Below are 22,432 nucleotides of genomic sequence, written 5' to 3' on the forward strand. Positions count from 1 at the left end.
TGAGCAGGCCAGAGCAGAACAATTCGTTACACAAGTGTTAGCTTTAGACCAAAAAATTTGCAGGGATCAGGTATTAGTCTAGAGGTCCCGTGCTAGTGCTGTAGATATTAAGAAGGTAAAGCAAACTCGCGGGGTAGGGTTGTACCTCTGGTTCAAAACTGCTGGCGACTCAAGGGAGCGACATTACACGTAGTGGATGGGGAGTTTGGGGCAGGTAGCAGGTATGATGAATCTCTTGCCTAGCGAGGAGTGAGATTGGCGACTTTTAGCTGTGATGACAGGAGGAAGTCAGCTTCCCCCACCAGTCAAACACACACACCAAAACACGTGACAAAATCGCGTGGGATGGAGAGACAGAAATGGAAGTTGCACGCGACGCAAAATATGATATTTTAAGAATGTGTTTCTCGTGAATTCTAGTCAAATTCTAGTCAAAAGTGCTAAACTCTTTCTTATACAGTTTTAATAACGATAGCCTCTTCTGTTTTTAACTAATGTTTTTTGTAGACAATGGTACGGACTTCCTTTTATGGATCTGAATTTAAATTTTCCTGTATGAAAGCTTTCAGTATTTTTTTTTTAAGCTTCTTTCGGCATGGCTGCTTCCTGCTCGGTACAGAATGAAACATGAAAAATTCCCGCGTTAGTCACTGCGTGACGTGTTGGTGATCATCGACACGGACATCAACTCGGAAATATTAAGTGCTGCAGCAAATTAAGCGGTCAGTCGAGCTCTGGAGCCCTTGCTCGTCTCTCAACACAGCGCGGTGCCTGGATTTGTGACTGGGAGCAGGACTGGCCCGCTGGTCCACCAGCGCACGTACGTTACCGAACGTGACGCCACGCCACGCGCACAGCGACAGCAGCGACCGGGCCTCCGCCACCGAACGCCGCAGCCGCCGGGGGTCTCGCATGCATCGCTCCCCAGGCTCCGACGCCATGCAGGTTTAGCAATTGGTTTCGGATTCGACTCAATTTTCTAAATGCGTTTTGGTGTTTCCATTTGGAGGACAGTTTGCTGCCGAAGATTATTTGTTGAAAGGGATCGACGGTGTTTGTTTTTGTTAGTTTTTTATGAGTCCAGGCCGGTGGTGCCGTGATATCTGGCAGGCTGGCAGACAGGCTATGGGTTTTATTAAGGCTGGCTGCGAGGGTTTTTAACAAAACCTGACCATCTTCCGCGCCGAATTCCGATCGAACTCTGTCGTGAGAAGGGAAGGCAACTGGTGTGGCGCGTGAGAGAGTTGTGTGTCTGCAGGAAGGTCGGAACTTTGGCTCGACACCCAGAAATTCGGACTCGTCGCACAATGGCGGATGAGAGCGTTCAGTCAGATGCTCGAACAGGTTCCGTCTCCGACACGACGCTACCCACCTCACCCGTGCCTCCCTCACCCAGCGTGGACCTGCACGCGCTGTTCGGCATTCCCAGACCGAAAAGACCCAGCGAGAAGTCTGACGACCCAGGTGAAGGTCAGTAAAGGTGCTTCTTAATTGAGTGGAAGGAGGTAACGGATGGAGAAAGGTGTAGACAATGTAGCAGACGGCTAACGGATGGAGGAAGGGTATGTGGCGGTGGTGGAGGAGGCGGCGAGCTGTTTTCAGTCTATTTTCGGCGAGGGCTGAGGTAAATGTCTGGATAACATCTCCTCGCGAATACTATTAATGTTGGCGCTCCAAGTCTAAACCGTTTTAGTTTACTGCCAGTGCAAAGAACCAAAGCTTACAACATTAGAAACTCTGGAATTCGTCTAAGTTAAGCATCTTTGTCTCTGTATGTGTGTGTGTGCGCGCGCGCTCGCGTGTAGAAATCAAGGCTTTTAGTACCAAAACTTTGTAAACTTTCCTCGATGGAATTAGTTTACAAAGATGGCTGGTTTGATATAGCCTTAGTTGCTGGTTCCGCGTATAACAATAGTTCCGCCATACCCCGATGAAATCAAACTCGTTTATAAATGAGAGTGTCTCGCGCGCTCATTTTGTGTGTGTATATATATATATGTATGTGTTCGTTCGTCTGCGTGCGTGCATGTGATGAAAATAATACCAAACTAACCCCTTGTAAAACACACTTCAAACAAATCTTCTGAATACCATGCATTAATCCATCGCTTGTTTGCTTCGTCGTGGCAGACAGACGTACATACAAACAGACAGTAAACGACACGCGTTGTGAAAAATGTTATCCGGTCTTACGGACGGTCACTATCGTCAATCATCTTCATCCCCTCACTGTATCACTATTGATGTTGGTCGAAACAATGACATCCAATAAATAGCGATTCGAAAAAAGTTGTTCTGTTTCGCTGTTTCCTATCTGTATACTACAAAGAAATTTTAATAAAGCATTATCTATGGCAAGAAAACAAAACCGAAATAAAGAAATAACTTTGCTCCGTGCTTTTTTTAATAAACGATTTCCACAGTCACGTCGTCGTTGTTAACAGTTTCAGAATCTGATGATGATGAGACAGACAGTGATGAAGAGGAAGAAGACTTTCAAGAGGGAGAATACCTTGTCGTAGGTAAGCTGCTATTATCTTCATGTACTTGACCATATTTCTATTGCTGCACACCTAGCCAAACATTTATTTACATTCAAAGTAATTTAGTTTTAAATTACCATGTGTAGTCCTCTCAAGATATAAAGTTTATTGCAGGCATTGGTCGGCGGGAACGGACTGACAGACGCTCATTTCAAGCCAATAATAATTCTAGGACAGGAGACATGTTCAAAATGTTGTTGTTATTGTTGCTTTTCTTTCTTTCTCTCTCTCTCTCTCTGATGTCTGATCTTTTTCCGCTTGTTTGCTTGCACTCGGTGCACACCCCACGTTGAAGTATACAAACACAGTTTAGGCAGCTCTGTCGTATCCACACAAGGTCGCTCTTGTAGGAATTAAGCAGGTATAGCTAGGATCTAGTTGCTGTGGCAACCATTTTAATTTGATACCGCGACACAGAATCCACATGGCAGAAATAGCGCCTGCCTGCAGCAGCACAGTTGGAGTCGCAGAGGAAGCCCTTCAGTGACTTTTAATATCCTGGCAGCGCGTGGGAAGAGCCTCGGCTTCTATGCTGTAATTTTGCCAATTTTCTTTTCTTTTCTTTTCTTTTTGGTGGGGGAGGAGGAAGTGACTGAATGCTTGCTCAACCGATTGAAGTTCCGCTTCGCTCTTTGCAGTAACTGTAGTACTTAGAGTTAAAAAGTGTGTGTCCACTTATTTGCCATGAGTGAACGAGTGATGACCAGAACATGTAAATATATCGATTAGAGGGGGGGGGGGAGAGAGAGAGTTTTAGAAAGAAGGGGAAGTGGTTTAGCAGAACTTGCTGAAGTCGCTAAGCAGCCATTTTACAGGCCTGGCACATGAATAGAATCCCACTACCACCTTGAAAGCAAAAAACTAAAGTAGAAAAAGAAAACAAAAAGTATGCAACGTTGACAGTTTATTAAAAAATTGAAACTACAATAATGCAGGTAATAAAAGCCTCAATTGTTAGCACTACTCATTCAACCATTCTTTTCCTAATATCACCCAGGATGGGATTTTGTGCTTCGTGTTGGCATGTTTATAGAAGTAAATAAACCTGTTTATTTGTACAGCGCCTTTTCCATCACCGAAGGCGGGATTTAAAGCGTTTTGCATAACACTCAATCGTAAATGAAAGTGAACGAGCACACGCACTAAGCAGGAGTGAAATGCATCCCCCTCCTGCCTCCACACACACGGCCATACGGAGAGAACAACAGTGACGATCAACCTTGCGAACAAGTGTCACATCCAGAAAGAGTAGTAGTACCGGAGCTGAGATCCGAACCGACTACAACCGATTCTCACTGTCGTGACAATAAGCGTTTTAGCCACTGCGCCACCAAGAGAAAGTGTTTTGTATTTGGCGCTGGTTGAACTTGGGTAAAGATGCGTCTGAATGATAAACTTGCCAAATAATTTGTCCAACCGTTTATTAACTAGTGAAAAATGTTATCCACCCTCCCCCTTTCCTGAATTTCCAACCATGAGTCTGTGAGACCTCCCCACGAAGTCCAATTCAGGGTGTTGCTTCTAAAACCTGTTTGAAACGTGCCTTAATTTTTTTTTTTTTTAAAATGCTTGCAGAAGACAACGAGGAGTTTATGGATGTCCACGTGACCCTGCTGGCGGAGCAGGCCAGTGTACACCGCCAGATCCTGTTGCGAATTTTCCAAGCTTGCACGCCAGTCGTGAGTATGCGTTCACTTCAACCTACAACATTATTTCCCACTCCAAACCCCTCCTCCGATAGAGGCTGCAGGTTGGTCCAGTCGCTAGCCTGTCACATGAGCAAGACTGAAAGACATTATTATTCGCCACTTGCTTTTATTTGGTGCTCGGGAGGATTGATCGTTTGTTTATGGGTCTGGGTTCTATTTCATGTCTCGAGACTGTTTCTACGATGTGATGTCTCACCGCTAGGTGAAAAGGGAGTTTGTTTGGAATATGTTTCAGCTTTAGTTTGCTCGTTTCCTGCAGAAACTGCATTTATTTCAGTTGTATTTTGAACTGGAAAACACATGTATTCGCGTATGTCTGTGGCTAGATGGATGGATAGATATCCAAACAGACTGAAAGATCGAGAGGTGGTGGTAAGAGAGGTTCTCACCTAACAGCTCATTCGTAAATTGTGTAGCGCTTTCACTTCCTTTTCTCGCCAGTATGAAAACTGGATGTCTGAAAACGAGGCTAAGATACCGGAAGCGGAAGCAAAACGACGACGCGAGCAGCTTGCGCTGTATCGGCAAGTGTTGGATCTGTACGGAGGAGACACGGAGTGGACCAGCTTGACACCCCAACAGCGGGTGTCCAGAGATGAAGCAGGCCCTCGTGGCATCGCAGAAGGCCAAGCACTTTGGCCAGCCTCCAGATACGGTCACCGATGCATCGGTAAGATGGCGAATCATCAAAGAATAATAATAACTAGTGATGACGATGAAGACAGTATCAGGGGCAAATTTACAATCAAAGTCACTTGATATTTGGAGAATTAACTTATTTAAGGTTAGTGTATAGGATTAGGGGTAGAGTTCGTTTAAGTTTAAGATTAGATATGGACTGGGAAAAGCAGTCAACGTGATTTCACATGGTTTCCATAACTACGGCTCCCAGTTTGTATGAGGTATAGTACATGAGTTTTACAGTACAATAATCAAGAATAGATAAAGGCAAGGCAAACATGAATAAATGGATTAAATATTAAACAAACACAAATTGCGCCGGTATCCAGTGTCACTGATGCTCATGACATGTAAGATTTTACACGATGCTAAGAAAATGCAGCTCGCGGTTCGCTAATTGCATGGCCGTTAAATATTGTAAAGCTTCCAATTCACTTTCGGAGGTTTCAGAGGTTTTTGCTAAAATTGCGAGACAGTATAAATTTCGATGCAATAGAGATATGCAAACCTTTGCGGTGGTTTTTTTCCCAGAATAGTTTGGATTTTTATTTTTATTTTTATTATATGTTGGACAATCGTATCAACGGCATACACAAGAGCGGTTTTCTTTTTTCATACAATTGTATTTTTCAATAATTTCGCCTGCTGTCATACGGAGACACAAAATCATTGAGCACACGCCTCATCTTTGACGCCGAAGGTAAACATTCGATCCTTTTATTGTTATTAAAGCGCAGGCAAAACCTAGCCACCTCAAAACTTTAGATAAAATTATATAAGGTTCCACGGTCCCTAGTTGCCATAAAGACACTGGGTTGTATGTGGTTTCACAGTTCACGTGGAAGCCAGACCTATCTTGCAGCGTTTACTCTTCCATCCAAGATAAGCGTGGAATGAGGGTGGGATGGGGTGTAAGGGGTATGAGTGGAGGGGAACGAGGTTTTTAGTCACAAATTTCGAAATTTGGGTTCCTAATGTACAGAATTATATTTAAGTATGTAATATTATGGAATTGAAACTGATATCCCCTGTTTTTGGCACACCATTAAAAAGCTGCTCGTTCTCATTCGGTAACATGAATACAAATCGGATCAGTCTCATTTATTACTTAAATATTTACATGTTCCACGTCTCTCTTTGGCAGTAACTGTAGTACTTCAAGCGTGCGTCATGTATGCGTGTGTTCATTTAAAACCAGAGCATAAAGTTGTTCATATTCAATCACTAAGCATATGTCAAACAAAAATGTCCAAATGAGGTTTGATGGCCCTGTGGAGTCAGGAGGCCACACACTGTGCTGGTCTGACATCGACACCACCAAAATTCCCATCCTCAAATTCCCTGATGCCCGGAAGGCAAAACTATACTAGAGTACATCGAGTCAACTCCCATCTTACTGTATCATGTATTACACCTCGGAACGGTTCTCCTATAAGGCGTCTAGTTAAAGTAGCTATGCACCAACAGAAGAGCACAGATGGGCAAAATACTGACATTTAACTGGGAAGAGGATAAGCAGACCCGGTGTTTAAAGCTTAATACCAGATTTTATATTGAGCTTGACGACCCAGATAAAGTTACTGCTGAATGAATTATCAATAAATAAGTTAGTGATAGGGTCGGCGCGAACATGGTTTCCCACCCTCCCAAACTGGTCCTGAAACTAATGGCTGGACCCTGGATGATTCTGCACGAAGCCGACGCCACCATATTGGAACTCTCAAGGTGATAATTATTGTCTCAGTATCTGCAATGTCCGGACACTGTAGTTTAGTTGTGTTTTGTTTTAACTGTCAGTTGTATAGATTTTGTTTTTCTTTCTTGGACTTCCTTAGTTCTTGACATGCTTTGAATTAAAAACTGAGGAGGTTCCATGCTGGTTTACATGCCATAACGAGCTGCATGTTGTGCCCCCAGCAAGCTCCTCTACACCAGGGATATGTAAAAAGATATTTAATGATATCTGGATACAGCCCACGCGTAGAGTTTATCTATTGATAGTAGTTTTACATCTGTGGTTCCCCTCCTCCCCAAAGAAGCACAATAGGATTCGTGCTGCTGTCCAGGCTGACCCATGGGACCAAACAATTATGGCACTGCCGCTACAAATGCAAAAAAATCTCGTGTCTGATTTATGTCAGCTATTGCATAATTTTCCATCCCAGATCAATCTCATTTTCATGACAATACACGTGGGTGTGCGTGCGTGCGTATGCATGTGTGTGTGTGTAGATGCTGGCTGCTCAGACAACAAATGAAGATACTGCTGATAACGGAAACATCGAGAACGCCATGGAGAGGATCTTGGAAATCTGAACGCTTTGGACGACAGCTACAAACATTACCAAGGGGCACAGGGGATGGGGCGATTGGAGGATTGGTTGGGTGGCTGTGTGGATCTCCTGCTGCTGAGTGTATGTTTTGTTCAACTGTGTAACGATTGTTGAACATTTTCTTGCCTTGGAACAGCATGCAAAATAACCATGCAAAAGACATTGTTTACCGACGCGCCGCACGAACTATGAAATCTCTCTGCAGCGTGTTAACACATTAAAACAAAATAATAGACTTCATGTCATCAGTTACAACATGACATCAGGAAGTCTTGACCAGTCATTACGGAAGTGTCGTGTTAATGAACTGGTATCAGGTCTGGAAGTGTTAGTAACGACAAGTTCATCTAAATGGCCAATGTAAATGATGCCCTATTAAATCACACCTTTTGCTATCTGTTAAGCGAGAGATTCCGCTAACCAGGCGGTTTGTTTGAACAGAGACAACAGGTAACTGAAGCAGTGGCTGCAGCTGCCCAAATATTCCTGGCTTTTGCTTGCTTTTTTGTACCTGTCACTATTTTTGTAACTATATAATGGAATTTGTATTAAATATGAATTCTTCATTAATAAATTTGTATGAAATAAATTTGCGTGCAGCATATAATATAATTTTTTTTTTTAAGTGTGACAGTGAGAGAGAGAGGCGTCTCGAGTTTCTTAGCAATCTGTCATTTTGCTTTTGGCGTCACACAGTCTTTCTCTTCCTCTCAACGACCTTATTTTCCCATCACGATCCTTCACTCTACAATAATTATTGTTATTGTTTTCGTGTTTGCGTGCATTAAATTTTTTATGGAGCATCCTCAGTGACACTACATTTATTGATAGCTGCCCACTCTCATCGATTCTCTTCCTGTTTACACCCACGTTAATGACTATGTACTTCGTCCCCGTTCCTTCTCCAAACTGCGCCGTGTACGAGCCAAGCATCGGTGGGGTGCGCCTCTAAAAGAAAGAAAAAATCTTAGAGGTTGTGAGCGTTTAAATTTTGTTGTTGCTGCCAGACCTTGACATAATATAATTGCAAAGTATGGTAACATAATTGACATTCAATCGCCTTACAAATAATGTATCTCCGTTAGTACTATTTACCATTTGCTAGCAACAGGAGCCTCACTCTACCATTCCAAAAAAGGCGCAGGACAAAATCAGGAAAACCCCCATGATCTAAAATAAGAACGGAGCCCTTGCAGCGTGGAGCCTAAAAATAACAATTGTGTGATTGTCGACCAATGAAAAGGAAGGTCATGACGTAAACATGCGCGAGTTCGCCAGAGGTCAGGGAACACGGACGCGATCAGACTGGATGCACTGCCTTTCCAAAAGGCACTGCGCAGTGTCGCCTTTTTAACTGCAGTTCAAAAACACCTTTTATCATTAGCTTCGGAGACAACTCTAAATCATAGCTGCTGATCACACTCTCCTCCTAACTCATGCAGCGAGAGGTACACAGAAACCATTCCTCCTCCTTCCGCATTTAGCGGCGGAAAAGTAGTTCCACCTTAATTGCTGCATATATTTTCAAAATATAAAAATAACTGACCTAATACTTTACTCCTCACTTGATAAATAGTATTATTTAAAGTTAAAAATATATGCATGCCGATACTTTATTTCTAATTATCTGTTATTTCGAATGGGTGATTTAATTGTGTCTGATTTAAAAGAATAGGCTGGTAGCAACGAGAACGTTCGTCGATTTGACTAGCGGCAACGTAACGTACTCGTAATTATAATTTCTTTCACAGACCCGATGCGTACGTTTATCCCCTAACTGCGTCTTTTATTTTATGCATATGCGCTGACCAATAATGATGAATGAACATTAGGTAACGGACAGTGAATGGTGAGAGGCACACTGAGCAACATACAGATGAAATGCCAGAGTAGAGAGTAAAGCTGTGAATAAATGTACGAAGGAGTAAACGGGTGCGTTTTGTGCTCTTGGCCTGGATTGGGACCGCGCCGCGCCGCGCAGTGATCTCCGCTCCGCGTGCTGTCCGCGAAACTTGTTTACGTTTTGAAGCCGCCAGCCAACAACAACATGGCGTCGTGTGTGCTTCGTCGTCTGCTAGCAGCAACGTCGTTCACAAGTGCTGCCAGGCAGGCAGGATTACTGCATCGTACAGGTGCCTGCGTTACTTTCGCGAGGTATGTTTCACGATCCTGTTTCCCGCGTGCAGTAAATAAGTAAATAGAACTGTTACCAAACTGGTTATAGATCAAGCCAAAACTTTCTCCGGTTATGTTCATCTGTTAATTAAATTCGCGTTTAATGAATAAATTCCGACTGTTACTATATTTAAGTGTAGTAAATGTCACAAACATGCATACGTTGAAATGATGCAGTTCTTAAATCGGCCCATCATTTATAATTCGATGACGATGTAGTTTGAAACAAAAGCCGCATCTTCGAGCGACCCTGACCCTTCTCGAAGTTCGCGTCCTTTCGTCTTTTTGACCCTGGTAAAGATCAAGGCCGCAAACGTGTTCTAGACCTTGTTAGTCCTCGTTGTGACCTGTTTGAGTGTAAATGCGTAAAAAGAAAAGAAAAAGACACGACCTGAAAGTCGAGGTGCAGGAGATCGAATCAAAAGAAGAAATGGGCCGTATTAATAGAACAGTTTTCTACTTCGAAGCATACATGACAAAAAAACCCGGTCTAACCACTGACGTCTATTGGACGTAACACATACGGGGATCATCAGTTCTCATTAACGATCGAGTGAGAAAACTGTTTCATTAGGTGTGAGATGAGACGCTTTCAGTCCAACAACCAGGCATCGACGTAAATAATATATTAAGAATGTGCATCTGTTCGCCACTTTTTTTCAGTTGATTGCCGTGGCGGTCATTGCACTAATGCAGACAAATAATCCAGAACTCGCCATCATTTCGACTTTCAGGAACGCTGTCGGCACCTGTTTTGATGGGCGAAGTTGCTATTCACGGAATTTTTATTGTGATGGAGTGGGCATTTAGGCGATTAGGGTCTGGGGTTGTTATAGGTGGAGCTTTTGGCAAAAACGTACAGGATCGATTGCGATCAGGATGTGCTGTAGTGGGTATAAGGTTTATTCTGCGTTGACAAAGCAGACGACGAAAAAGACCTATAACTATATTACAATCACTCATTTTGACAGATGGGCAAAGCAAGGGTCATCGTGAAGGTCGGCAGCTAATGCCATGTCGGTGACTATACCCTTTGCACACCTTACAATATTTAGAATCTTACATCTCTATCTTTCCCAGCAATCTTAGTTCACACACATTATAATAATAAGATGTGGAAATTTAGAAAGCGCAATATCTCATGCTGCCAAAGGCGGACTCAATGTGCTGAACAAGATCACAAAATAGTAACAAAGATGTAGAACAAGATAAAAAATATAAATAACAAAGTTGTAGAACAAGTTGACAAAAAAGTAACAAAGATGCAGAACAAAATCACAAAATAACAACAAAGATGTAGAAGGAAGAACAACAACGCGAGGACTCGCTGCGTTCGGGCAGTAAAGGGAGATCACTGTAGATGTAACGTTCGGTAACGACTCCAGAGAATAATGTCAGTGACATCAGGAGAATACTTGGAGGATATTGAGTAATTTGAGAATATGAAGAAATGTTCTCATATGAAACTGCAAGAAGGCGATCATTACTTTAGTTTATTCACTGTAGCTCAAGGTCGCTGCCGAAGCGAGTGATTTACGACGGAATGGAAGCCAATAGATCCAACCAGTTCGCACTTCTAATAACATTATATACCGTCCTTTTGCAAACCAGAAGAAGAAGAAAACGCAGCAGAAGCACACGTAAACATGAAGGTCCAACACTTTTATCCAAATCGAAGCACGACTACAAAACATAAGCAAAATCAAGGACTAAAATGAGAGCCGATCCCCTCAGCTTGTTAGGCGAAGGGACAGAACTCTAATTTTCTCACTAATTTTTCCCAGACATTTACATAAAAAAATACAGTGATACCTCGGTTCTCGAACATAATTCGTTCCGGGAGGACGGTCGAGAACCAAATTGTTCGAGAACCGAAGCAATGAAACCCATAGGAAATAATGGAAACTGGATTAATTCGTTCCAAGCCCAGAAAATGCCTATTTACTGGCCTAATTTGTATATAATATGTAGAAAAACATGAGTCTCAACAAAAATAAGAATAAAAGTGTATTTATTAAAACAAAAAAAATAAATAAAATGTACTGTACAGTACAGTAAATTGTGTTTCATTACTGTACCTCTACCAACTTTATGGCAGGAGGGAATGAATGTGGGAGGAGGGAAGGGGGATGGTTATTGTTTTGAAGGGAGTCCTCTTCAATAAAAACAGAGGGTAACTGCTCTTCGGGTGTTTCTGTTCTCTGTATCTTTTGCTGAGGAGAATCAGAATCTTGCTCTGCAGTTGCTTGTCTGATTTCTTTACGGAAGAATTTGTCAATTGTTTGCTGTTTTTTTCTCCTTTGCAAAATTTTGCGGAAAGTGGACATAACATTGTCATTAAAATGTTAACTGCTCTATTTGCTACACTTTATCAGGGTGATGTTGTTCAACAAAATTTGCGATTTCTGCCCAATTTGCACACATTTCATGACTCTCTCCACAAAAACGTCACTCTCTCTCTCTGCACTCACACTGATGACGCAAGCAAGGCGCGCTGGGCTGAATCAGAGATCTGTAGTCCCTACAGATCTCTGGCTGAATGAACGCCATTCGGCTCAACTCGGCTCATCTCGGACGTTCGGATGTTCGAGTTCCAAATATTTGTTCGGATTCCAAGACAAAATTTTCTCGAATTTCCTGGTCGAATACCGATTTGGTCGAAAACCAAGGCGTTCGAGAACCGAGGTATCACTGTAATTAGCATAGATCGAACGGGGAAGATATTTGGATATAGGGGAGAGGGAGGCGAGAAATTAGGACATGAATATTTATATCAGATGTGTTTGGAAATTCTCAAGTAACATAAACTATGTGTATGTGCAGCAATATGTGTTCTTTCATTTACTTATCTGAATAATAATGTAGCAATTCTGTAGACTAAAAACAAGTATAATGTGGTCATTTTATGTAACTGCAGTGGCGTAGGAACCAGGGGGGCAGCGGGGGCAGCCGCCCCCCCAAGGAAAAATACAGGGGGGGCAGGAATATCCTTTTGCCCACCCCCCCAATATTTGAGACGTAATACCTCACAAAGAGCAAAGAACAGACAAAGGTAGGGGAACGTAGAGAGGAGACGGTCATCACCGTGCGAGTGCGAAGGCCGTTCACTGTCAGCAGGGAGTTTCCCCCCCCAACGCCGAACATCTTCCTACGCCACTGAACTGTTATAGCCTTTTTACATTACAATTGTTTCTTTACAATATCATCATTTGTTTGCTTTATTCTAGAGGTGTAGGCAAAGTGTGGCTTCCTGATAAAGAATACTATGATCAGTTCAAGTTTCCAGTTTTGTACCCAGATGAGTCTCTTTCGGACTGGAAATTGCCACCTTTTAATGGTGAGATTACAAAAGTTATTTTCATTACTTATTTCCAAGGAGATAAAATTCTTGCCTATGGTCATTATTTTTCTAAGATTCTATATTAAAATGTTTTTGCTTAGTTTCAAAAATATAGTTTAATTTATAGAGATTCAGTGTTTTTTGTTCTATTTCCTTTATTCCTTGACTGCTAATATGTCTTTATTCTTCACATCTAACAGAAAAGGCCATAGTAAAAGAAAAGCAAGTACAGAATGTCACCCTAAACTTTGGACCTCAGCACCCAGCAGCGCATGGTGTCCTTAGACTGGTTCTCACACTAGATGGAGAGGTGAGTTCAGTCACTCAATCTTGTCATAACTGAAAGTGTATGCAGTTGTCCTGTCCAATAATTTAAATTATTGAGTTAAAAAAAATTGCAACTTGCTCTTATTCAATAATTAAGTAATTTAACCTTTATGAGGGAAGTGTCAAGATTATAATGCAGTCTTGAATTGTTAAGTTATGAGACAATATATCTACCTGTTTTGTGTTTCGCAATGATTTTCTTGTATGACTTCTTTCTCTTCAATTTGGAGCGTTGTCATACTTTATGAATCGTTTAATGTACATCAAAACAAATTTATAGATTATTATTCATAAGCAAACAGTATTTGGACAGGGCAGTGCAATCTGGCTTTTTCAGAAACTTTTTTTATATGATTATTCATGTGCGAGTCTCAAACTCCTGCCTTATGACGATTTCTGATAAAAATACTAATTTTGTCTGCTGAAGGATAATTAATACCTTGATCTCATTCTTGCGGAACAAAATGCTGTGTTACCTACCATGCAGGAACAACCATTACATAATATTAATAATATCAGAATATATAAGTTATGTGCAATATAAATATGATGTTTAAGACAATTTGAACTGTTTGATTCTTTCAGACAATTGAGCGAGCAGATCCTCACATTGGACTTCTACACAGGGGTACAGAGAAACTTATTGAATACAAGACATATTTACAGGTCAGATTTTTTCACTGTATGGTTGTCTGCTGTTATCTTTAGTTTTGGGGAAAACATTTTTTTGTGACTCAAGTTTATATAATTCCTTAATTCTTTTCCTTGCCATTTATCTTTAGAAAATTTGATTTCTGAATTGTAGTTTCTTTGAATATCTTTAGCTGAAAAACATCTGTTTGATTACAATTTGAACTGTAAGAAGTAAATTTTTCAACTAGTTTATCAATGCAACCTTATGATGATATTGACATTTAATTAAAAACAACAATCTGGATAGCTAATATATAGTACTTGAAAATATACTACCTAGCAATAAAACCGGCATCCTTTACGAAACAGCACTGCTGTATATGTTTATATCTGCAAAGTCTACACTGTAAAATCTGTTGTCAAGTGAGAACTTTTGCAGTTAACCACATTCACCCTTTTGCAGTTCAATACAATCTTTGAAGTGTTGTCACTGATGTCTATACTGTTATTAATAAACTCGACCTGGGTATAATTTACAGAATATGTTCACTAATATTACATCAATAGCTTTTAAACAAATGCTGTAGTTTAACTGTATTTTATAGCAAGAACTAGTTTGAATGTTTTCCAGAATCCCATCCTCTGTAACACTTTTTTTTTCACTAAAATAAACTGTTTTGCATCGAATGTTTACAGTATCTATAGGCTTTTGTTATATGTTATACCTAGGCTATGCCATACTTTGATCGCCTGGACTATATGTCGATGATGAGCAATGAACTTGGGTTTATTCTTGCTGTGGAGAAACTTCTGAACATTGAAGTTCCTCCACGGGCCAAGTGGATTCGAAGTGAGTGACATGGCTTTAGATAGTCTGCCATTTTTGGATTTGACAAAAGTTTTAATATTAAGGTTTTTAATGATTTTATCTAAGAATGTTTTAGAGGATTCATAAAGATTTAGTAGGATAATGAAGCTGCTAGTTATTTAGAAAACATTAATATCAAACAATAAAATATGCTCTTGCAATCACTTTAAAACCTGAAAATACTTCAAGAACCACTTCTCTCCCTGTCATCATTACAATCTATATATTTTATGTTAGCTTCTAGTCACACTACAGTATCTATAAATTGTAGGTCAAAGCAGCATAATGGATTGTTGTTCAAAATAGTCATGTGATCATGTGTGTATATATTAAAATTTTTTATTTATATCATGTGCGCATAGTTCTCAGTTTGGTGATAAAGTCTTTTAGATTAGTTCTTTGTGTTAATAATGTACAAAAAATATTAACATGTCATGCTAGAAACTGTGAAGATACATTGAACTTTATTATAGTTAGTATTTTAATCATATAATAAGAATTAATGCTATATATTATTTCATGTTAGTATGTTACGTACTAAAGAACAAAAGAGAATATGCCTATATTGATAAGTACAAGTCCACCTCTGCATTGTATGTATGTCAGTTGGTGCATATGGAAATGCATATTGATGTTGCAACAGCGATGTTCTGTGAGATTACCCGACTTTTGAACCACATCCTGGCTATAAGTTCTCATGCGCTGGATGTAGGCGCTATGACACCTTTCTTCTGGCTTTTTGAAGAACGAGAAAAGGTATGTAACCTTTATACCATAATGCTTTCTGCTTGCTTTCTCTTCAATCAAATGAAAAAACATAAAAAAAAGAGGAAAGTCTCACAATATCCTGCATGTGATATGTCCAAGCATATCCACAGTGTGCTCTTTTTATTGTCTTCTTCTTCATTTGGTATCCTGCTATACAAAATGAACACTAGTTGTATATACATCACATCACAATGGACTTTCCGAAACATTGTTTTCAAAAGGAATAGTAAGACTGATAAAGTTTGATTGCCTTAAGAGAATTTCAAAGGACGGAAAGGTTTTATGACAATTCATTTTATTTTCTTTTGAAAGCATAGATCACATTGCGCTGTGTAATCTAAATATACCAAGCTTTCTACAGTTGGAGCTAAACAAAAGTTCATTTTCTCTCTAAACATGGCTTGTTAAAACTAATCATTTCTGAGAATGAGCAACAGAGCAGGGCTTTAGAAAGAGGTGAGGTGGTGGTGGTGGAAATCAGTGTTTTATGCCGAGCAAGCAACTAAGACTATATCATGGCAAAACAGCCAGCCCTGTAAACAGATGCCACATGTAGAGAAAGAACAGCTTGCCCAAGACGAGAGCTAAACCCGGGACAGCGAACCTTCAATGTATTGGTGACAGGCGGTAACTGTTGCGCCACCTGACTGCCTTGGGCTTTAGAAGGAGCAGACAAAATGTTTCTGATAATAAGAATTCCACTTCTGAATATTAAATACTAAAGAGCATTTTTTGTACACTTGTGCATGTATTCTTACTCTTTAATTTTTGTTGCTATGCTGTTGGCAGGGCCGTGCTTGCATCTGCTAGGCCCGCGCTTCAAGGGGATTGTGAACGTTACAAATAAATTAATCGTAGGCTTATGTTGTAATGTGTATTGTCAATGATAAAAGACGAGATATCCCTGAGGAAAAAGTGACTTTTGATCCCAACTAAAACCGTGTGATCGTGGCGTGAGGGCCCGCACATGTGCTGCTAAGAACGGGCCTGGCTGTTGGTATGCCTTTTTGTTTCAGCTATGTGAATTCTATGAACGTACATCAGGATCTCGAATGCATGCTGCTTATTTTAGACCTGGAGGTGTGGCCATAGTAAGTGAGAAAGATTTTATCATCTTCAATAGACATGCACCATGCATACTAAAAAATGAAAGTGTGTGTGTGTGCCTGCATGCACCCTTATGCACATGAGAAAGAAAATACATCGTCAGTTCTTTATTAAATACTTTAAATGGCAAACAATATGGTCTTTGTCAAAATAAAATCTTCATTTTAAGAAGGGTTAACAGCAAAATAATACAACATCAACATTTATGAAATCCTAAGAATCAAAAGTATGCTAGGCACTGATAATAGTATTGGTGCATATTTATAAAAGTTGATGCATGAACAGTCCTGGTGTAATGAAAATGTATAACCTAATCTTCAAAGGTAAAGAGTAAACTATTTTATGCTGAGTTATTTTATGCTGGCAGCACAATTCTCAAAATATGCATGATTCAACATTGTGCATGGTATATAGTAAGTTTATTGACTGGATACAATAGTTGTGCTGATGATTAACATGGTAGGATCTGCCGCTTGGGCTGCTGGACGATATTCATGAATTTCTCAGCAAGTTTGGTCAGCGACTGGACGAAGTGGATGATCTGCTGACTGAAAACAGGATTTGGAAGGCCCGCACAATTGACATAGGAGTTATTACTGCTGAAGAAGCACTAAATTATGGATTCAGGTATGCAGCCTCTTATCTTCATTACTTAGTCTGGATAGAACTTAGCCATCTATTGCACCTAATTTAAATAGACCTATTGTAAGCTGGAAGCATGTACACAAAGGTGTGGTGTTTTTTTAGGGTTTTTAGGCTGCAATGTAGATATCTACAACTATACAAGTTACAACATTTGAAAACTGCAAGAAGACATGCAAATGCAGAGTCAAAGAGCGCAGAGGATGTTTTGAGATTTACCACTTCAAATTTTTCTATTCCCAGCGGTGTTATGTTGAGAGGCTCAGGGATTAAATGGGACTTGCGTAAAGTTCAGCCATATGATGCCTACGCTGAGGTGGACTTTGATGTGCCCATTGGTAGGAATGGAGATTGTTATGACAGGTGTGTATAGCTGGCCAGTTAATACCAATGCTTGTTTGCTTAAGGCATATAATGATTACCTAATTTCATGCCTTGAAATAGGCTGAGAGTTTTCTTTGTCTTGATCTTTCCCAGACCAGTGCCAGAAAAATCTTGTCCATCACCTAACAATGTATATTATATATTCTTGTTGTTGGCCTTTTGAAGATGTATTAAAGCTATTTAATATCACGGGACACAGTTTGTCCTTAGTGTAGAATAAATGAGTCGATCTGAGCACTGTGAAATGACTTAGAAATGTTAACACAATATGGTGTACCTCACTTTATACAAACTGCCTCTTTTGTTAATGATGATATTGCTGACAGTAATGCAATGACAATGATGACAACAAGGACAACAATGGTGATGATGGCATAACACTCCTGGTGATGAGGATGATAATAGATGAGAATACATGTCAGTGATGATGATAATGATTTTAATATATTTTAAAGTATTTGCATTCCTGTGCTCCTTCAGATACCTGATCCGAATGGAAGAAATGCGCCAGAGCATGCGAATAATCCACCAGTGTATGAACAAAATGCCACCTGGAGAAGTAAAGGTGGATGATAACAAGATCACGCCCCCAAGAAGAGCAGAAATGAAGGTACGATTGCTCCTATCAAGAGCTCTGTATATCATCCACGTGTATAAGTAATTCACATGTGCTAGTCTTTGTCCTAAGTAACTGTGTTTAGTGCTAACTATCCCTATCACCAGAACAACCACATATGGTCACAAAAGTTTTAGTTACTGTGCTGAAAGCAGCCATGTACCCGCCAATAAATCCTTTAAACATGCAGAAAAAAACACATCTGTTTCATGAGCATTACTCCTAATGACAATACACATAATGCCAGTCCATCTTCTAACTTTTTCTTTTACATTTTTTTTACTTGTGTTGTGTTTTACTTTTTTACTTGGTCTGCCTGCTTTGTTTCATCTGTAGATTAAAAAAAACTCTTAATCTTTACTGTTTGTTCCCTGATTCCACTTTGTGTCTTCTTTGTTTGTCTTTTATTGTGTGCATGGCTTTTTATACTTTCATCCTTCCTATGCTGTCCATGTCATGATTCTTGTCTCCAGGACTGAGAGCATGCTTCTTTATGAACGTGATCATTTTGCTATATAAGCCACACATTTATTATTATTCTGTTATTTAATCATTATTTTCTGAAACATTGCACTTTGACCTCTGTGGTACTTCTTCGATTTGGTGGGTGCTGATGTTGTCATTTAGTCATAATTACTGCTGCAGTTTTGTTTGTGAAATCTAAACATAAAATACTGTACATTAGAAGATTATAACTGCATATTTGTTAGAGGTTTAATGATGCTGTGCGAAGAAATTACTAAAAGTTTCATAAAGGTGAACAGATTTAAAATAAAGGATGTGAACTTGTGTGTGTGTGTGTTTTACTTTCCAGAACTCTATGGAGGCCCTAATTCATCACTTTAAACTCTACTCTGAAGGATTCCAGGTTCCACCTGGAGCTAGTTACACAGCCATTGAGGCTCCAAAGGCATACTGATATTGTTTTTTCTTTTAGTGCAAAATGTGATAGTTAAAATATTATCTTGCTAACAGGAAAACCTTTTGCTCAAAATGCTTTATCATACATTATCTTGTATTTATATGTTCTGTACATAAAGGTAGCACAGCTTTAATTTCACAAGATATACTTCTCGTATTTTAGCTAATTATTGTTTTTGTAGGCAATGCGCCTTGAACAGAATATTCAACTCCTATTCTTTGCTTGGACAACGATGATATCTTCCTATTGCATTTGCTAGTTTCATTATCTTAACTGATTATGGCTGCTTTGCATATCTTGCATCCTGTGCTTGACATATTCATCTTCCATGTGACTCTTACAGGGTGAATTTGGTGTTTATCTTGTGTCTGATGGTACAATAAACCGTACAGATGCAAGATAAAAGCCCCAGGCTTTGCACATTTGGTAAGTGCATGTGTTAAATGACAAATTAATTGCTGATATCAGTTTTGATCCATTCTTAACCAGTGCACATACAGATCAAACACCATTTTAATTTCTTAAAATGGATTATGATGTAGTACCACTGTCTCAGTCATCAGTTTACTTTATTACAATTATAATCAGTTTGCGACAAGAATAACAGTTTTACTGGTACCTTGCAGGCTGGGCTCGACCGACTGTCAAGGAAACACTTGCTTGCTGACGTTGTTGCTATCATTGGTGAGTTTCCCTCAGCACATATCTTACTTTTGCATTTGTCTACCTACATAAATTTGCTCCATTAACACACCCACATGCCCTTCACAGATACATACATGCATGCATGGTGCCTTATGTGTGTAGAATGTAGATACTAGATAAACATATGCATGTGCAAACCAATCTCAGAATCCATTTGATTTTTTTTTTTCCAGGAACACTTGATATTGTCTTCGGAGAAGTGGACCGCTGATCAAACAAATGTCTGAAGAAATACTAAGGATTAAAAAGAAAGCAAAACAAATGTAATCCAAGTGAACTTTGCTCACTCTGATGATGCTCATCCACAGACTTTTTTCTTTCATTAAGAAGATTGGTTGTCATTGCGCAATTCTTAGACCATTTTAATATATAAATTTATGTCTTTCTTATGGTCATTTTTAATTTTTGTATATACACATAGTAATACACTACATGCAGTGTTTTATATTTATTTATAAATGTAGAGTTTTTTTAACTTATATAGGGAATATGCTTATGATTAAGCTGCTTAATATTTCTCGTTCTCTCACTCTACCATTTATACGACTTTCAGACTCCACAAATTGCATATGCAGACAATTGGTTTTTCAACAATACTTTAAAAAAATCTTTAGATAATTGTGTGAAAATGAAACATGCAGCACAATTGTTGAAGTCAGAAACTGTTATATTTTAGATTTCAAATTCAACAGAATCACATTTTCTTATGGATGCTTAAAGATATTTGTAAATAAGAAATGAGAACCAGCATATTGCAGCTTAGCTGAAATTAAGTTGCATAATTGTACCTCTGATTGATCATGACATCAGACAGACCTGACTTGACATCTAAAATGGATGCTTAAAATATTAGCTATTTCCAGGACTGTAATAATTAATTTCTATGTGTTCTTTTTAAGCACTCTTCTTTTTTTTTAACCCAAGGTAATTCTAACAATAAAAGATTTTTTTGAACTCTTTCAAATCACCGTTGAGTCAAATCCCAAACATTTTATTTCATCTGAGATGGGCTTTGGATCCATCAAAGCTTACAAATAACTGCTCATGCATGTAGATTAGAATTATACTGAAGGGGGTCTCTGGATTGAAATGTGAATACAACATGACCATTTACAAATTAAACTTGCTAATACAAATTTTATCTGCTGAAGCTATAACATTTAAGAGCTAATAGTTCTATGACTTGAAAATTTTTAAATCGATGTAATCTTTAAGTATGTCTGACTTCTTGAAAGGATGTTAGTTTTATAAGCACGCCATATGTATATTTGGGGGAGAAGAGTGGTTAGTGGTTAGAGCGCTGGTGTCCAAACTGAGAGGCATGTTGGTTCAGTACTCCCTTATTTCCCCTAGGTGATCCAGCCACCATAAACGGGTATTACTGACTTCCTTCGAGGGTTGTGGAAGATAAGGCAGCTAGAGAGAGGAGATGGGCACTGTTTTCATGTAAAGCTGTCCCTGAGAAAAGTGATGTTCATCCCATTCCCTACCTAGCTAAAAAAAAAAGGTCATGGGATGACATTTACCCTACATGTGTATATAATGGTCAGGTGTTATTGAGGGGGAGATTTAACAGCTTTGTGGTTAATGACCTTAAGTGCAGAAGTTCATGTGTTTGAGGCTCACTGAGACAATGGACTGAAAAGTTTCTGCCCACCCAGCACTGATGAGCATCAGATTTATCGGGCATAGTGACAGGCAGTGGAAGGAGAGTTTGACCTCTGCCTTTCACATGACTTGCCCTAAACATGATGAAATACTGTTCACTGACAGTATAGCTTAGGCTGGGAAATTAGACCTACCTATATCTCTTGACTTGACTATTGGCATTTTTCACCTTTACCTTAAACTGATATTGTTTTTATCCAAGTCTCAGCTATAAGAGGCTTGCAAGTCCTACAGAGCTCAAGATATTTTCTATATATATATAATCCAGTGTGTTTGATAGTGCTGGTTCTGAAATCAGAAATCAACTGCAAGCATATTAACATTATATTAAAAGCATCACTAACCAATACTTCTTTTTCACTTTGTGTGTTTATATGAAATGTGCAATCAAATGTGTTTTAAAACGCTGCTAAAATCTTCGCCTGTATACATTTGAATTAAATATTAATTGATGTTTACCTAGAAAGAGAATAAACTTATTATATATAATACATAAAAATCAACTTCTTTGGTGTCCGTCTGTTCTATGCCAGACATTTCATTTGGTGTGGACCGAGAACCTAAGAATAATGTGGTCTTTATAAAGTCATATAGTTCATATAATTTTTAATCTTTGATCCTGCTTATTAAAAGCCCTAATCTGTTTGTCACATACAAGGAAGTGTTTGAGACTGTTAGTCTACAAACAGAGGCCAACTAATTCGACCATTATCCCGTTTGACCACTGACCATTATGACAAATGCAAGCAATGTGCAATCTGCTGATTTTCAGCACAAAAACACCATGCACATAGATTGTATAATCAGATTTGGCAAGTATATAAATGTTTAAAAATAGCTGGAACATCATCTCCTGACAAACTGTCAGCTCAGAGCTATTCATATTCTTATTTAAAATCTTTATAAAAATGATTTATTGCACAGGCTTCTCCCTTAAGATCGACTGCTTTGCTCTTTCTGTCTCTAGCACACAATGGTCAAGCAGCATAATATGAAAAATATAAAATGTAA

General features: G+C 39.2%; 2 protein-coding genes across 2 annotated transcripts; both read left to right on the forward strand.

Moving 5' to 3' along the window:
• The first annotated feature begins 740 nt into the window (after positions 1-740).
• Positions 741-7,488, forward strand: LOC112567751. Its single transcript, XM_025244555.1, has 5 exons — positions 741-1,470; positions 2,445-2,522; positions 4,119-4,222; positions 4,694-4,922; positions 7,166-7,488. The coding sequence occupies exons 1-5, from the start codon at positions 1,308-1,310 to the stop codon at positions 7,189-7,191; spliced, it is 600 nt and encodes a 199-aa protein (XP_025100340.1). The 5' UTR covers positions 741-1,307; the 3' UTR covers positions 7,192-7,488.
• Positions 7,489-8,868: 1,380 nt separating this feature from the next.
• LOC112567748 (NADH-ubiquinone oxidoreductase 49 kDa subunit-like) lies at positions 8,869-21,920 on the forward strand. The gene is given in 15 exon segments (XM_025244552.1): positions 8,869-9,420; positions 12,669-12,778; positions 12,982-13,091; positions 13,694-13,774; positions 14,471-14,591; positions 15,253-15,365; positions 16,394-16,468; positions 16,948-17,111; positions 17,370-17,489; positions 17,991-18,120; positions 18,941-19,036; positions 19,392-19,422; positions 19,425-19,474; positions 19,675-19,732; positions 19,927-21,920. Coding segments are annotated over 15 exon segments (1,404 nt in total). The 5' UTR covers positions 8,869-9,313; the 3' UTR covers positions 19,965-21,920.
• Positions 21,921-22,432: the final 512 nt, after the last annotated feature.

The sequence above is a fragment of the Pomacea canaliculata genome, linkage group LG7 (assembly GCF_003073045.1).
Source record: "Pomacea canaliculata isolate SZHN2017 linkage group LG7, ASM307304v1, whole genome shotgun sequence".
Taxonomy (NCBI): Eukaryota; Metazoa; Mollusca; class Gastropoda; order Architaenioglossa; family Ampullariidae; genus Pomacea; species Pomacea canaliculata.

What these genes read in the sequence shown, in the direction of transcription:
- LOC112567751 (XM_025244555.1), top strand. Translation starts at nt 1,308, where the DNA reads ATGGCGGATGAGAGCGTTCAGTCAGATGCTCGAACAGGTTCCGTCTCC. An exon ending in GTCTGACGACCCAGGTGAAG is followed by an intron (nt 1,471 to 2,444) that starts GTCAGTAAAGGT and finishes CGTTGTTAACAG; the next exon opens with TTTCAGAATCTGATGATGAT. An exon ending in GGGAGAATACCTTGTCGTAG is followed by an intron (nt 2,523 to 4,118) that starts GTAAGCTGCTAT and finishes AAATGCTTGCAG; the next exon opens with AAGACAACGAGGAGTTTATG.